We start from the raw sequence: 18,670 nt of genomic DNA on the forward strand, positions 1-18,670 counted from the left end.
TAATATTTATACTGTGGTACATGAAGATTTAGGTTTTATTATTATTTACAAGTGTGGAAAGCAACAAATTCAATCTAGCTTGCTAAAGTCGATTAAGAGTTTTCCGTTGATGATGACTAAGTAGTTGCTAGTTTTTCAGTGAGCTAGCAACGACTTAAACCCTTATCTGGGTCCAAATTGGACTTATGGACCCAAAGAAGTCTCAGAAACAAAATTAGAAATTTACATACTGTAGAAATACTGTCAAATTCCACAATTATAACATTCAAAAATTGCTACGAAAGTGTAAGTTACTAGAATTGAAAGTCTAAAAAGAAAACCCTGACTGTGATCATTATGTGAAAGGAAATTGTATTAGATGGTCATTAATATCCCAGAAACCACAAGGTCAAATTCTTCACACAGACTAAAAAGCTGTTGGAACAAGAAAAGGCTAGCCTGCAAGACAAAAATAATAAATGCTGCAGAGCTGAAAGCACATTTAGGAAATCGGTTTCTCTCTATTTAGTTTTCCTGAAATACCGAGACAGGACTAGTCAAAAAAAAAAAAGAAAAAAATAACCTAAAAATTAAACAAACAGGAACAGCTACTATAAAAACATAGAAAACTACTATTTGCAGCTGCAAGACCACAGCAAACACTTCCCAGAAATGAAATGATTAAAGTCAGAAATGTCTCAAAGACAAAATCATAGTTATCCTTATATTTTTCCTACATGGGTCTATTTTAAACAGAGGAAGGAACTTTATTCTGTGGGGGGAAATCCTGAAACTTACAGATCTAAAACAGAACAAAAGAGTTTGTCAGGACAACATAAACATTACGAGGAAAATATACAGGTCACAGGAAGAAGGGAATCTTTAATTATGTCTACATGTGCAAGATTCCTTGACTGAAATGAAATGTACTCAGATTAAATCGTCCAAATGTCTCATTTATATGGGGACAAAATCAGTTAATCTGATCATGATGAGTGTTAACGTGCACCAGGCTTTACTAAGAACAGAATCACTGACATGCACCAAGTTGTAAAACTTCCCTAAGAAAACACAGAGGAAGTGGTTGTAGTTTTGTCTGTGCTGAACATAAAAACAAACGCGGTAGTGTGTTCATTCTGAGTCTTGTAAATTTCCAGAATGGACCCACATCAGGTTCTCGTAACAGCTGAGACATTACTGCACTCCATAATTAAGCTACAAGCTAAGCAGCCCATGCTGTTGGTCTTCCTGAGTCATACAATGACAGAGCATGAGGAAATGAACATCCTTCAAAGTTCTGTGTTGCCTCCAACTATGGCTGCTAAACCTCTGTCCAAGATATACGGCACATATTTGCAGTCAGGTCAGTTTGCCACAGTCAAAACAAGTGTTTACATGCACTCTGCTCCAATGATCAATCAGCATAAACCACCTTACTCATTCGGATTACAATTCACTCCAATCAAGCTCATTCCAATCAGAATATTCCAACTGTGAAGTCTACAAGACATATGCTTATTCTGGTTGGCAGTTTATTTCGATCTCTTATCCCTTCTGTGCTTCAGGGATGCTAAAATAGCAGAATACAATTATAGGTAGCAGGTGTTTACTGCTATATGGAGGTTCAAAATAGTTAGAGTTCTGAATTTTGAACTCTAACTATGATTTGGTTCATTTTTGTTGCATATAGCTTAAAAACAATTAATTAACTCAAAATTTTTCCAAACCTGTCATAAGGAGTCTTATTTTTAATAAGCATAACTGGCTTCAAAAACAATAAATGTTAGAAAGGATAAGCATATTAATGTTTTTGTAAGAGTAGGTTCCTTCAAAAGTGTGGAATGCTTCTACTTCAGCACACTTTCAAGCTATCGCAACATTCAAAACATGCCGGCAGCTAAATGTCAGAGTAGCTAAGACATATACTATTAAAGGAAAATCATACAAGATCTGGGGTCAATATCACTTGAACCCTCTAAGGAACATTTCAGGTAACATTGATTTAAACTATGCTTCTCAATAAAGCTGCATTCAAGTTTCATGCATTCAAATCAGTATAGTAATAAAGACGGACAGTTGGATGGTCTCTGCCCTTAATGCCCATACCGGATGCAGAGTATATATTCAGTCACTAAGATGCTAAATTACATAAGAGAGCGTGTAATGACATAAAAGCAAAGCATCAGATAAATGTGAGTATGTTACATTTAAAATCCCTATCACAATTTTCAGAAACAGTACCAGACAACACAATACTGTCCTCCTACTGTGCAACCATACTTTCAAATAATAGATCTGGCCACTTGTAGGGACAAAGGGCTTCATTTTTGGAGACATGTCTTGCGGTGTGGTGACACTACCAAATGATGAAGCATGGAGGTGGCAAAATCATGTTGTGGAGCTCTTTGCTGTTATGTTGGTACACTTCATAAAATAAACAGCATCATGAGCAAAGATCCTTTCTTGGAAATACTAAAACAATATCAAAAGACATGAGCCATGAAGTTAAAGCCCAAATGGGTCCTCCAAACGAACAATAACTCCAAAAATATAAACAAAGTGGTTACAAAGAGACAGCGAGGAACAACTGTGTGCATCATTTTATTTGGATGTATCTAAATATACATTTCTGGCTTCAACTGTAGCTCTGCCTTTGTAACATATGGAATAAAGGGTGTGCTTGAGATAAATATGAGGACCAGATTGCTGTTTCAGGGGTTACACAATTATGCTAAATTGACTTTAATGCCCAAAGTTCCATCGTCAAGCAAAAAGCCTGTTAAAGACCGAGGGATAGGCAAAGAGGCATATCACTCAGTCGTTGAGTCTGAAACTCCAGACATCAGCATTGATGTACTCCAACTGTAAGATTCATATCTGCTTAAACACACCTGTCTCAAATAACAACAATAACATTAGCAAAACCCAAGATTCAAACATGTTGTGCTTGAGATTCATCTAAAAGTTGATGGACTGGTCTTCAGGAAGTGAAGTTTGAGACTTCAGAAAAAATCAGATTTTATACCACTCAAATCACAGGGGTAATCCAATTTAAGAGAGATTATGGCGCTGACTGTTGACTGTCCAATAAAAGCACTTCTGGAACTTTTATTTCCTCTGGGGAGACAACTTTAAATGAGTCCTCAAGGTTCTCCTGGGGCTGAGATCAACTCCAGAAAAACTGATTTGAGAACATTATTAAACCATCCAGTCAGAAGCATGGCAATCCTCTACAAAGAACAAATCTTTTCTGCCTGAGCTACCAGTTCATCCTACAACTACACAACAAGCCATTGTATTTTTATGAGATTTATTCCAATGTAAATCACAGATATCAGTACGGTTAGGTGGTGATCACATCACAGTTTGCTCATCTGCCATAGTTGCAAATCCTAAGTGCTATTACAAATGAAAAATGCTTTGAGTTTTCTCGTATTTTAAGAACTGCATTATGATAGTTAAAAATCTTTAATGTATCCTTTTGTTTATTTTAGAAAGTCATATTACAATAAGAATTTGATGGTCTTAAACCAATTTAGGTTTTCTTGCATTTTGTGCTCAGTGAAGTGGTAAAACCAAACTCTACAAAATCCCAAAAATTATAAGTCACACATTTATTCACTTACTGGAGGACCTGGATCTCCTTTGGGACCATTTAAACCATCTTCATACTCATAAAAGATGTTTGGTTCCTCATATCCGTAATCATATCCTCCATAGTCTGGGTCTTCATAGCTGCCATCCAAAGCATGGTGTTCTGCAGTGTCCACCTGGTTTTCCCTGTACAAAGTAGTGCCATTGGCTTTCAAATGAGACTCCAGAACTTGATGAGTCGGTCGATGCCTGAAGCCAGAGTCCCTGAAGGAGTTCCTGAGTCCTTCTTTCCCCCGACTTTGCCGGACTGGAAAAGTAACAGCCGGAGAAGATTCAAAAACATGTAGATCTTTTGAAATGCTCTCTTCCTCTGTACTGTGATGATTCGCTTCGACCCTGGGTTGACTCTGTTTGGCCAACTTGCTTTTTGAAGTGGTGATCCATCTACTGTGAGCAATGTCCGATGCTTGCTCGCTTAGAGTTGTTTGTGTGGAGCTGTTAGGCTCAAGCAAAAACGGGGTTGAGAAGGTTGACGGTTTCAGTGTGAAAATGTGGCTTTGTTCCCTGGGATGTAGTTGTGTCACTGGGCTCAGAGTTGAAGACTGTGTATCAAATTTATTAGAAACGTGATGTGTAGTTACTACTCCAAAAGTGGACATTGTCGAAGGGTAAGAAGGATGGTCATTAGCCTCAAAATCCAAACTAGAATGTGACAAAGGTGATCGATAGGTGTCGGCCAGCCGGCATTGTTTTTTAAGGTATTTGCAGTAGTGTGCAGCAGCTTGAGCTGAGGGATAGATATCTAACTGGCAGACTTGACCAAGAAACTGAGCTGCCTTTGAGTTCATCCTACCCAAAGTAAAGAGATTGCCAGATTCTCCCAATCTCTGTGACCTCCCCAAGGTCTGCTCTCGCTGCTGCACTGCTCCACAGTTCTCATAGAAGGACACTGAACGGGCTCGAACACCAACAGCAAAAGCATGCTGCTGTCCATCCTGCCAGTTGTGGGTGAAGTAGCTGGAGGACTTCTCTGCAGTGTAGACTACTACCTTTCGTGGCAGCAGCTGAATGCCAAAACGCAGTCTGTCCCTGCTATCTGTAACACTAAAAACAAAAGCATTGTTGGCTCGCCAGGAGCTCAGGCTAATCACAAAAGAAAACTCAACTCCAAACTCTGAATGGAACAGACTGCTTGCTGGGATCTCATAGAGGGAGTTTGCGTCAAAAACCACCCCATAGCCAGGAACTGGGATATTTGGAGGCACAGGGACATCGGTGTGAGTGGTGTGAGGCGAGTCTGTCCTCTGGTAGGGATCGTCTGTTCTGCTTTGATTTGTAAGCCCCAGTTGATAGAGAATATCCACTCCTGTTGGGAAGAAAAGAAATTGGTAAGATTTATATGACCAGACTCTGCTCAAAGCTATTGTTACATCTTTCATAATGAATAATTTCTCAGCAGATGAATAGCTTCTTTTTTCCATGAGACTCCATGCACATTAAAGAAGAAAATAATAATGGGATTCTTCAGAGCCTGTAATTGAAGTGCCAGTCATGCTGTGTTCCAGAAGATCTTTGCGGAATAAACTTCATTAGGTGACAGTGTCTATGTTTTGTAAACCATCTTGGTTGTGGTACATTTTGTTGTTGTTGTTTTTTTTTTTACTTAAGGTGCATTTTTAATAACGGTACAGTGTGGAAACAAAGTTGTGGCGGTATGCCAAGACATGTTTATACAACTGCTAATACTTCCTGTTTTTAAAAGTCAGTTCAAAGGTACCATATAAAGGATCAGAGCCAATTCTAATAACACTAAATACCTCAAATAATAAAAATCAAAGGACCATGAAGGGATAACCTAAAGAGAACTAAGACAAAATGATAAATAAGACCAAAACCAAACCCAGAAAGCCAGTGTCCTGACAGTGTGCTAGTCTTTCCCCACCTGTTGCCTCTACTGCTGGTTATCTTGCCATAAGAAGGTTGCGATGAGTGAATTTCTTTAGAAGTATCTTTAAAAACCCTTTGTGGATTGAAAAGCGCTATGTCTGATGTCATTTCTTTCCATTTCATGTGTAGCAAACTGGTAAAGCAGGCAGCCCATTTACAGATGGTGTTAGTCCGTGAAGGACCCATCCAGTAACCAGGGTTTGGTTACTGACCTGGAGACCTTTGATGCATGTCTTTCTCCTTCTCTCACTAAACCATTTCCTGTCACATTACTTTCAATTACCAATTTTTTTTTTTTATTAAATATGTTTATTAAAGTAACTGAACACATCTGACTGGAAATTTTCCCAAACTATGGACAGTGCAATTAAAATAAAAGTACAGACATATTCATGGCAATTCAACCCTGAAGTTGCAAGAAGTACGTCACTAAGCAACTGATTTTGACAGCAACATCAGCTTGTTAAACTTGTCTTACTCAGTAAGGACCAGAATGGAAAACAAGGATGATTTTCTGCACAGTAATGATGTAAAAACAGCTGGTGTTTATTTTATTTTTTTCTAAATATTCTGCAATAAATTCAAAATTGTTCTCAATTATGGCATAAGTGGAGTAATTGCCATTTTTTACATTCTTTTTCCAATAATTGAAATAATTGCTGCTTTTGTTTTAAATAAATTAGTGAGATCTTAAGCAATTTTATTGGTTTTATAAAGACTAAATACAAGTCTTGTCCATTCTGTTACCATTTAAAGACACTGGCTAATATTATTGTTACACAGTGTTAATATGTAATTCAGGATCTAAGGCTAAGACATGTCTTATATTACGTATCTGGATGCTGATCAACCACAGTGCTTTTAATACAGAGTCTCACAGACATTCGTGATCCCATTTCTGCTTTTCCTCAACAGGATGAACGCAGCTGCAGTCCAGATGAATGGCAAGAACTTGGAATGCATGAGACAGCACAAGGATTCAAAGAACCAGCATTTAAAGTTTATTAAAACAACATGTGATCTGATATGTATATAAAAAACCACATGTTCACTCTTTTTCTACTTCAAATGTAGGTAGAATTTATGCTAAATATGTCAAAGGTGATACACAGTTTGGAAAAAAGCCCCAAAAAACATAACAAAATGACAGGTTTGCTGTTCAGTTTTGGCACTGAACAGCAAAAGAACAATACACAGATCTCACATTGGAAGCACAATGTACCATTTTTCAAGTAAAACTCAACATTGCTTCAGAAATAAATATAATAAATTCCAACGTTGTTAAGTCTAAAGAACCAATATGAGCAATAACAGATATACCAAGTATAAGGTGTAATTGATGTAACGTTGGAGTCTATGTATGCTGGCCAAGTATGTTTTGTTTTGTTTTTGTTTTTTTGTATATATATTCAGAATGTACGTCCATACAAAATCTACATCCAGTGTACAATATTATTCTTTTTATTTTTTGGGGGGGGAGGGGGGTGTGGGAGAAAAGCACCAAAACAAATAAAAAAAAAAATACTTCAGAAATAAAACCCACCCACTCTCTCCATGTAGCAACACATGTAGTCATATTACCTTTAGCACTCCCCATATTTTTGAAAGGCCAGCGTTAAGAGAAAAGGTTACAACAAAAATATTAGAAGAATTGAAACAAGACAGTGAAGATCAATACAGATCAGTCTCTCAGGTCTTATCTGGTTAGAATGTCCAGGAAAGGAAGTAAGTTTGATCACATCCAGTCAAACTTAGCCAATGTCCCACATATCGAATGGAGAATTTTTTCAGGAGTGCAGAATGACAACATTTCGTTGATTCAATGTTTCTGGTCAGGTATGTTTGACACAAAAATCCAGCATGAGGGAATGAGAAAACAAAGAACATTTATGTCCCATGTTGCTTTTAGGTATTCGTATTTTTGCAGGAGTACGGCCTGTAGTAGTTTGTCGTAGTTTTTAACATATCTCCTGAAGAATCCTAGCCCATACTTCTTTGGCAAAACCTCTTTTTCCTTCAGATCTGACGGCTTTCTGGCTTGGCCTTTCGTTTTTAGTTCCCACAAATTTTTTAGTTGGACTCAACTCAGAATTTTGTGCAGGCCAATCAATGACATAAACTTCTTATGGAAGTTCTTCAGTAACTTTAAAAATTTGGGTAATGGTTATTTTGGAAGACAACATGGAGAAGCATGTTATGTGCCATTAGCTAGCATACTTCATCTGGCTTGAAGTTTTCCCCTCTTCAGAAGTGGAGTTTTTCTTGGTCTGCTACCTTGCCTATTCCTGAGCAGAGCTATGATTGTCACCCTGAACACTGCAATTCCTCACATTATTAGTGTCTTGGCAGCTGCTCTGTGGTTTTCATAGACCTCTGTCACAAGTTTGCTTCCTAGTGCCTTTAAAATCTTCTCCTTCCTAGCCTTGCCAGGTTTTTTCTACATGACAGATCTCTTTAGATATCTTTATGACAGTTTGTAACACTTGAGAGTGCTTGTTTTCGGTGTGATACGACGATGATATAACTGTAACCTGTTAACCGAAAAGTAGAGAAATCATTCGTTTTTACCATTTATGCAAAAACTCATTGCATAACTTCAAGTCAAATTTAATCTTCCAATCAACTAAAAGCATTTCCACCACCATGGCATTTCATCATGGCAATTGTGTATTAATTTTATCCCTACTCTTCAAGATGCTGTTTTAAAAAGAACAGTTTCTAACAAACCTCTGTGTATACAGTGTAGAAATGCACATATAATTACTAAGTGCCTTCTGAAGGGTTTTGGTTCTGTAATATTTTATTTCGAAGCATCAGGAAAAGTTCGAGGGCTGACCATACTTTTAAAAAAAACTGCGTTTGTCCTCTATGTTTGATGAGGACAGAAAATAACCCAGTTTGAGCTGCAGTGCTTCAGCAGCAGAGGAAGACACAAAACAGAGAAAGCACAATAAACAGAAGAGACGACACAGGGAACAATGTTTCACATAGGAAAATGTCCCACAGCACAGATAGAGAAGTTTATCACACCACAAATCAGGTTTTATTTTTAAACCTTTATTTAACCAGGTGAGATATTAATAAATTCTTATTTATAATAAGAATTTATTATAAGTAATATAATAAGAATTATATCTTATTATATAATTATTTGCCTGTTGGCAACTTCAGACAAGATCCCAATTAACCTGTCTCAGACTTTAAGACAGGCTGCCTCTTCACTGTGTGCATTCCTCCACCCTGCATTATGATGGATTGACTTTTCCAAGAGTGGGATCATCTGATTTACTGTAGATATGTGGAGAATTGACAATGCAAGATGGAAAAATCCGAACCCTCGAGGCATTCTAACCGAGCAGTAAAGACTGAATACAAATGTAAAACTTTGACAAGCTGTGACTTCACTTACATCCAATTTATCACTTTACTTACAGTGTATATATATTTACTGAATCCAGTTACTAAAATTAATAAATAAAATGCATTTTTTTTTTTGTAAATCTAAATCCCCTCTCTTTTCAGTAAAAAAATCTTTTCATTAAAATCTAATGAAAATAGAATAATGTTGGAGATAGTTACGCTATTTCTGAAGAAAATTAACTATAATAGTCATTATGTGGGTGAATACAAATCACTAACCAAAAGCACAAGCAAGCTAGTTATGTTAGCCATAAAGACCAGTAATAAAAATTACAGGAAGTGGTCCTGTGGATTTTTATTTTCTTTAATGTAACCCCCTAAATGCCACATTTGTAATTGTAAAATAAGCTCTGGGCCTGAGTCGTTGGTGTTTTACCTTGAGCAGAGTAGGTGTCTTCTGCAGATGGTACTGCTGAGCATACTGACAGGAGCAGGAGAAAGTTCCACCTACAAGAGCAAATAATAATATGTAAATATTATAGATTAGCATAACAAAAACAATTACATGTTGAACATATTGAGATATTCAATTTTGTTCTGTGGAAATTAGCTGATTTTGCAGTTCTTATAGACTTTTATTTTACGTAAAGAAAGCAGACACATCTGCAGTCAGTCAGTGAGACTGACTGCTATTGTTGCTGTTGACGTATTTAATTTGCAATTTTAACAGTCATTTCTGTTTAAAATGTTTTCCTTACATACGTTTGTTTTATGATCATGGAGTGCAAATTAAACATCTCTTAATGTGAAACCATAGTCTAAGTAAGAAAGTGTTCAGAATTTAAAGAGGTATTAGACGCTGGCAAATTATAAGCAGAAGCAAAAGTTAAGAGTCAACAATTTAGATGAAAAAGTAACAAAACTGGCAATGCTAAAGCATCAGAGCAGAAAATAGATGGTATGCATGCCTTGAAACTTAAAATTAACAATAAAGGAAATCAAAAGCCATTTGTATTGGAAGCAGGCGGCACAGGATTGTTTGTCTAGTGCTGATCAAACAGGACTTAAAAGCATTTGTAATAGAAATTTTTATTTTAGAAATAAAAGCAACTAACTAACTGTTAGCTTCTAACAGAAACTAACTGAGAAATAATTATTCTCAGTTATTTAGAAAACATTTTGATTGTCAAGTAAAACTGTGCTTCAGTACAAAATAGCATAATGTGACATCACTGGGGTCTCGCTCTTCATTTTTACTATCTCCATATTATTGGCCAAGACTACATTTCAGAATACACAGCTGTATGCAAAGGAAATGAAAGATTGACAAAAAGTCACAAAAAGCAACCTGCAGTTCTTAAAAAGTAACTCATCTTCTCAGTAGGCATTTAAATTTGACATTTTTATGTTAGAATATGCAGCTGAGAGCCATGCAGTGAACATCACTGACTCGTGTTTTATTGTCTCCAGGCTAAGATGGACTCTTCCTACTAAGTTCGTGTTGCTTATTGCACACATACTTGAATAAAAAAGACATCCAAGAGGAAAAAAAAAACAGAACTAAAATTTAATAGCACAAGTGTTTATCCCACCCTTAAAATTAAGGTTGTAAAAAACACTTTAATCTTTAAGATGCCTTTCAGGAGAGCATCAGCCTTTCTGTTTTGGTTTAGCTGCACTGTCTTTTACTATCTACATGAAGACACTCATCTGAACACTAATTACCTGGGAAAAAGCATCTGCACTGACACAGAAATGTAATTAGTCCTCTAGTATGAGTAATGCATGAGTCTACTTGTTAGTGGGACAGCCTTCTGTGGTGAAAGGAACCATGCAGAATGTGGGAAGATTTTAAAAGATGAATGAGCTTTAATTCCAACAGAGATGAGACTTGCTGAAAACAAAATCAATTCCCTGCAGGTTTTTACCCAGAAGAAATGGATACACAATCAGTAAAAGCAACTAATTTTGAGTTTTGCTTTCAGGGTAAGTAATCCTGCATCTACATTCAAACTAAATTAATGATGGCATCCAAAATAAATCTGGGATGATTGAGACAAGAACTAGTTCTGCTTAAAATAACTCGAGAAATACTTTGGATATTTTCATTTGAGGAGCTAGTCATTTTCCTCAACTGTATCTGTTTATTACAGAACATCAGAGCTACTATAGATGAAAGAAAATAGCCACAGGGGAGTAAACATCCACCTCGAAAAACAAAAAAAATTAAAAGATATACTAAATATATTTACGAGAAAAAACTTGGAGAGTCTCTGATGTCAAAAAGTTATACATTTACAAGAAAAGAAATGTTATTTTTTCTAGAATTAATGGCATGGATTTACAATATTAACAGCAGGCATTGTCAAGACAGAAAACTCTGAGAAGAAAAAAAATTTACATTTTCTGACACAATATCACAAAAGGAATGAAAATGGAATAAAATCTAATTGCTAAGCAAGTCTGCTGTTGAGCATTTATTAGCTGACCTCCAACATAACTGAGCAAAAATTTAAGAATTACATCCTTATTTCAAAATAAGAGTAAAAATTATCAAGGAAAAAAATTTAAAACTCCAATAGCCTTCCAGGATACAAAAAACAATAAAAATTTACTTTTGCATAATACTCTACATCAGGGGCCCCCAAATGCATCTCTGCTCAAGCACACCTGGATCAAATAAACTGCTCGTTACCAGTCTATGGCAGAGCTGAAAGAATGCTGGTGAGAGAATTCAGACATTTTTAGAGCAAAAAATCTCTCTAAAAAGAATGGTAGGATGGTAGCCCTTGAGGGTTGGACTTGGAGACTCCTTCCTTACACTGTGTCAAATATAAACCACCCAAAAACACTTTAAAATGTATTCTTCATATTGCAACCAGATCAATCACGTCTCCAGCAACAGCTGCTTTCACAAGTTAAAGTAGTTATAATAACTAGTCATATTTTTCCAGCTGACACTGTGACGGATGTTTATAGGACATGAAGAGACAGTAGTCTTGCTGTTTTAAAATGTGTCTCTGCACGAATGAAGGGTACTTTTTCAACCAAGACTTTTTGCAACTCTGTAAATCACAGGAGATTGTTATCCACAAAACAACATGACCTTCTACAGGCATCTCCCTTTCAAAGTGACAAGCAAAAAACTGCTTTCAGTGTCCTGTTTAAGACGGACGCCATTGTTTGTTTTTGCAGCTCTATGTGGCTCTGTGAACTGGTGGGGAAAAGAAAAATACAATCAAAGTCAGAAAATAACAAGAAAAAAAGAGAAGACAACAGGAAATCTAGTGGAACAACACAGAGACTGGCTTAAAGTCAAGAAGTGGGAAGCTGTACTGTCACCTGTTCCCCATTCAGAGAGGTCGTGTGACATTCCACAGTCAGGACCGGAGAGCCAGAAAATGCAACAAAGAAAACCAAACTTGGGATGGATGATTACAATAATTCATCTGTTGAAATGATGGGATCAACATTTAAAGGGAGTATCTGCTTCCAGTTAAACTTTGGCAAAAGAAGAGAAATGCTAAATATAAGATTTAGCATTATGTTTCAGATGTGTGGGGCATCTGATACTCATTCAGATTTTCTTAGTATTATCTCTTACACAAGCTCCATTTTGTGGATTTTAAATCACCACATCAAACAACTTGGGTCATTGTTTCAGCACAAGTACAGGAACACATGCAGACAAGGTTTTTGGACATCCTCCATAACTGTCACCAGGACATGACAAAGATTTTTGTATTTATTTTGGTCTTATGTGCCTAGAAGCCTTGTTCCTGTTCTTACTTTGCATAGAAAGCAATTCCTGGCAATACAGTGAAGGATGCTACCTAGCTCCTTGCAGTTAATGGATCTGGCTGCTGAACGCAGCACAAAGCTCCCCAAACAGAGCTCTGTTGACTGAGGGAAATACCGATATGTGGGGAGTGGGTGTCATGTCAAGACTATAAATAATCACAACTTTAAACTCCCACTCCAGCAGTAACAGACCTCAACTATCCCCATTTCAGAATTAGCTTGGATCTCTAACAATGGAGAGAAATCGGCCAAGTGCTCTACTCAAGGTTCATTAATTCGCTTGCATTAATCAGAGATTTCAGTCAGGATGCCAATTTGAGACCTGTTAGTAACTTGGCAGATTGCCTATCAAATAATCTGCTAATGAGAAACAAAGTATGTGAAGCTGTTGATTTACCCCAAGCAGCTTTAATACATTAAACACATTAAAAGTAATTGGTCCCCTTGCTTTCTTTTAATGATTGGGGGTTGTGGACACAAGATGAACTGCTGCCTTTTCTTACTTCAGTTTGAAAGTGAAAGTTCTTGAACTTGTAAGAAAACATATTGCAGCACCTGAATATCATGACCCTCGATTGACCAAAATTCAACCCACGTTTTGTTTTTTTTAACAAAAATCATCCCAGTAGTTGAGGTGATCCACATAGTTACAGCCATTATGTGATTAATGTTTATGAAGACCCAGTGTAAAAGCTCTGCCTCTTGTTTATGAACTTGACAAAAGAAGAAAAAAACAGTAACTCAGCTGATAGCTTATGATTCTGACATGAATTAGAATAAAAGTATAAGTTTACAAAGCCTTCAAACTATTTTGATAAACTTACATTATAATGTCATGGATTTGTCAGCCATGGACAAGTTCATTTAATTAACTGGCATTTAAACAATGCCCACATGTGAATGTATTTAAAGGTACACCTGAAACAAACTGTTTCCTACCAGGAAGAGAGTCCGGCTCAAGTCTGGTTCAACCTTGGAAACAATTTCCAGGTGACTGTAGGTGCTGCTGTGTTCATCTATTCAGGCAATTATGTAAAAGTCTTAATACCAGACATCATACTGTTCAGGAAGTAGACAGGGAATGTCTCTTACCTAAACTTGTTTAGGTACAAAACATGCATTGTGACTGAATGCAAGAGATCAAGTAGAGATGTCAGCTGAAGCTGGCAAGAGAGTGAAATAAGTTCCTGGCTGACATGAGCTGAAAGGACACTTGGAGAAACAGATCTTCTAAATGGATAATGACTTTAATCGCAACATCACAATAGTTACAACAAAGTGGGTAAAGGACAATGAAACCATCAATTCTCAGATATTATTTTGTAACACCATCGTTATCCTGTCTCAACAAAGTTTTGCAGTGACTTTGCCATCTTTAAAATGATTTTAGATGTTTCAGTGTTTCAGATTCACATAATAACTTGCCTACCTGCTTTTGCTTTTAAAATTGTTATGAATTGTAACCTGACTCAGGTTTGTTGACCTCAGGTTTGGGGCAAAATTACAGCAAATTAATGAGAAGCTTGTGGATGGGGAACCAAAACACTTAACTAAAGCCATACAATTTCAGCATAATTCTACCAAACAGGAAAATTAACATACACCTTATTGAGTCATATTAAATTCTTAAAATAAACAAATGGCTATTCTGTCTTTTCATACAGAGTATGTAAAACTCTGGTGTTAACAATGGTGCTGTAACAGAGAACGATTCATGAATTGTAATTATCTTTAAAACCGGTAAAGTTTTGATGCTAACTCAACAGGAAGTCCATTTACGTCTCATGCTAATAAGGTGTTCTGCTCAAGGGCGTAGGTTTGGTCTAAGTTTTGGTGGGACCTTACAACTTACTGACATGTCACGACCGTCCATACCCAAACCTACGCCTATGGTTCTGCTGTTGCATGTTTTGCTAACTTTCGAAGAGATGAAGAACTAACTGATCTGCAGCCAGCGTCTCTTTCCTGCTGGCTGCGTTTCAGCTTCAGTATCTGTCTCCTTATCTGAGTGACTTCATTATGAAAGAACTAAATGAGCTGTTCCAAATGACAGCCAGCAAAAATTTGAATATTTGCTACATGTTAAGGCTACAGGGCATGAAAAATGAAGGAATTCTAATTTCAAAAAGATGCTGAATAAATGCAAATATTGGAGCGATTTTCAAGGACTAGCATGTGATTTTCTTTCAGCTGAAGTCAAAAGGTCAGCACTGGCCACAGCAAAGATTGACTTAGTCCACAAGAAAGTAAGCAGACAAAGAGCTGTGAGTAAACTACCACTCTTTATTGGTTTGCCTTCTTTCCAGATGTTAGGAGGGAGAAAAAAGATTAACTCACACACACACTAATCTGTGCAATAAAAGGTGGAAAAGCTTTCAAAATACCACACACGTTACTTCCCAAAAATTACAACCACTAATGACCATTTGTTTTCCAACTCAACAGTGACTTAACAAGTCAACTATATCTTGATCTCAGTATTTGCATTAAATAATACAGTAGGATTATTGTTGAAGGTCCCATACATAATATACAAAACATTACTTTCCAGGAAAGTCAAACAGTAAATGTTTCTGATTCACCAAATGAGCACCAATGTAAAAACGTCCTCTTAAGTATTATGTAATATGTCACCTGATCTTCAATCCAGCACTAATTTTCCATTCCTACAAATGGTACTTCTTGGATCAAAACTGGATTTTATGAACAGAAAATCCTGCAACAGCCTTTCAGAATCAGAATAAAATTAGCAAGTATGATATTAGTTATTAAACAACTGTAGTTCACTTTACAACAGCTTCATAGTCTTGTTGTGAGAACTTGGGTAAACTGACAGTCAAGGTTCTCAGTGGAAAGGTTTTCAAAACCTCTGAATTCTTCAATCTGTGACATTATAATAAATGTATATGTATTTTATTGAGACAAGCCAAAATGAATAAAAATCAAAAGAGTGTGATGTGCATTTGAACTTAACCTCCTATACTCTGATGCTTTTAAAGATAATAAATCACCAAGAGACACTCATTCACCTCACCTAACAAACCAGTCATAAACGCCACAAATCTGGTGTTTATGACAGCATAAAAAATTTAAATTTAGCTTTGAAGAATATCCATAAGGAGTCCCATTTATGGTTTATCACAAACCATGCAGGGGACACAGCAAATATGTGGAAGAATGTTATCTGATTAGATAAAAGTTGAACCATGTGGCCAACATGTGACGGAGTTGTGGTGGAAAATGAACAGTGCACATTATACTTGATAACCAATCCCCACAATGAAACACAAGGGTGGTGGCATCATGCTGTGGGAACATTTTTTTCTAGTTGGAAAAGGGCAGTTAATCAAAGGTTATAAGAAGATTGATGGAGCCAAATGCAGGACAATCATGGGAAAAAACAAGTTAGAGGCAGTGAAAGACTTGAGACTGGAGCAGAGGTTAATTTTATAGCGAAGCACAATAAAGGGAGAGTTTTCTTGAGAAGCTTTGGCAATATTTGGAAATTTCCATTAACTTTTTAAATGTTTTTTACAAAAAATATTTCATGTCTATAATTTTCCTTTCACTTCATACTTCTGTGCTAATTGATTTTGGCCAATCACACAAAATGTCACTAAAATATATTGAAGTTTCTGGTTGTAACAGACAAAACAATGTGTTCAAAAGCCATTAATTGTTTTTGAAAAGCACCTTATATGGGGCCCTGCACAAAAAACTGGTAGACAATGGATGGGTGATTATAAATTCTGCCTTGAGAGTCAATTTACCTATAAGCAAGTGTTTGGAAACACTTGCTCATCCCCTTAGGCAAGTCTGTATATTGTCAAAATGTTGCCAGCAGTATTGGAGGAGCAATGCCTCTAACAGAGGGCAGTTTCAGGAGCCACAAAGTCAGTCCCAGTCAGATCAGGTTGCTCAGTTTTACTCTCAATTATTAAAAAACTTGGATGTCTGAGAGTGGAACAGAGGCCTTTGTGATCTCATCTTCCTTTTTCAGATGTTTTCTGGAAGAGATTTCCAATATAGTTTGGACTTACGTCAAATAAAGGACATTACATTTGCTGCTTAATGCCCTTTTTGCTCCAACACAGTCCTGATATTCTAGAGTGGCAGCTGCATGTAACAGGACAACAAAACCTTACATGCCAAAAGTCATAACACACACTTCCATGAGGAATTTCAGTTGTTAGGCTGCCAAAATTAAACTCTTTCGACCTCAAACACTCACCAACCAAATCATTTATCCCCATGCTAGAAATATATTTAATTCCTCCCAAGGCATGCTCATTCATCTTTCTGCTCCAGCCTCTGCATTTTACTCCAACTTTACACAACTCCACAGTTTCTCACAAATTATGCAGGACATGGATTTCTGTAGTCAAGTATGAAACATTATATGACAAAAAGGTTTCCAAAACGTTTAAAGTTCAAATGCAAGTACAACAGAAATGCAGTTATCAGCTCCAAATGGGGATGACAATGCAGTTACTGAAAAAAAATCACAAATTAATTTAAAAAATAAAGTAGCACAGAATGGCACCTTTATTACAGATCAGTGTTCTACAGCTAATCAGAAACCTGGAGCTGCAGAAGTTAAACGTGCATACAGGCAGGGCAATGCATTGCTGTACGTTGAAACTTACGTTGCAGCCGCGGAAACGTGTCCACTCCTTGTCCGTTGGGCTCCTAAATGCATTTGTATGCATTTGTCCAGGAAGCAGAGATCTGGGCGAAAATAGAATCACACTCAATGGGATGCCTGCACATGGGCTGACCCTTCGGAAACGCTCAAAAGGAAGCGTTTAAGTGGACCGAGAAGCCCTCAGAAATTCTTCATCGCACCGCGCTCCTGAGGTGAGATGTCTCCCCCTTTTCAAAAAGTCCAAAAAACCTAGTGCGCTCTGCGGCGCGCAGGAGGATAGTCTGGCTGTTGCTATCCAAAGTGAAGACGCGCAACAACAGCAAACTTGGGGGAGAAAAAAAGGAAGCTGCTTTGATAGCAAGAAGATCTGTGGCTGGATCGACGCGGTTGCTCTGACGGATGCAGGTAATGTCTTCGGTTTGGTCTACCAACACAACATGAGACGGATTTGTGTGCGTCTTCTCCTCCAGGCGCTGGTTCCAGCTATGTGCCTCGACTTGCAGCGATGCGAGTGGACCCGCATTCACCCCATCACAACTCTAAACCAGCTGGTGGTGTTGGGTTTCATTAGACTTCTCCGTGACATCACGCGTAGAGTTTTGGGTTGTGCTCTTTGGATGTCTGATGTCTTTATCTACTGTTACATTAAAACGCGGTTAATGCGCTTCCGCTGCTTGTGCACATTGCAAGGAGTAGCGGCAACTTTCAGGGAACACTCGTATCTGACTCATGCAAACAATAAATTATGATCCTTATTAACAATTGTTGATAATATAACAAGCAATCTAACACTTCATAAGGAGACCTGGGGATGATTCAACATCTAACTCTAATTTTTGAAGATGAAGTTCTTTAACACATTTTTTTAGCACAAATGGTACTGATTGAACACCCTGTCAGGTTTTGAGTTAGAGTCAAGACATAAATGTTCTTTTTTACAACCTAACCCAATACTGGCATGAGTTGTAACAATATGACAAAAAATAAATAAAAATAAAAATAGAGGCTATATTGTAGATTTCATTTCACGTCTTTTCAGAAACAGAACAACCCATAACTACTCTTCCATCCAAGATAAACATCCAGCCCATGATGCAGCCACTACCATGCTTCACCGGGAAGAGGAGCTCAGATTCATGTGCAGTGTTAGCTTTCTGCTCATGTAAGTTGTTAAGTTTAACTTTGTTCTAATTTAACGATACAGTAACTCACAGTAACTCTTCTTGCAACTTTTCTTTCAGAGGACCAATTTCTAGAGTTACAGACTTACTGTTAATGCTCTGCTGCAGACTCTGGTGGACCGCCAGGTGTGTGTGCTTGTGCCAAACTGGTTCCATTTTCAGA

At 37.2% G+C, this 18,670-nt stretch overlaps 1 protein-coding gene across 1 annotated transcript in view; it reads right to left on the reverse strand.

Annotated features, from left to right (window-relative positions):
- The window catches only part of LOC122838804 (collagen alpha-1(XXIV) chain), an 80,197-nt gene extending 62,356 nt beyond the window's left edge, over window positions 1-17,841 (reverse strand). Inside the window, exons 1-3 of the mRNA XM_044129759.1 lie at window positions 17,328-17,841; window positions 9,317-9,387; window positions 3,606-4,939 (exon numbers count right to left, since the gene is read on the reverse strand). Coding sequence (XP_043985694.1) covers window positions 3,606-4,939; window positions 9,317-9,387; window positions 17,328-17,380 — 1,458 coding nt within the window. The 5' untranslated portion in view covers window positions 17,381-17,841. The remainder of the gene's footprint in view (window positions 1-3,605; window positions 4,940-9,316; window positions 9,388-17,327) is intronic.
- Window positions 17,842-18,670: the final 829 nt, after the last annotated feature.

This window comes from Gambusia affinis, linkage group LG10 (assembly GCF_019740435.1).
Source record: "Gambusia affinis linkage group LG10, SWU_Gaff_1.0, whole genome shotgun sequence".
In the NCBI taxonomy this organism is placed as follows: Eukaryota; Metazoa; Chordata; class Actinopteri; order Cyprinodontiformes; family Poeciliidae; genus Gambusia; species Gambusia affinis.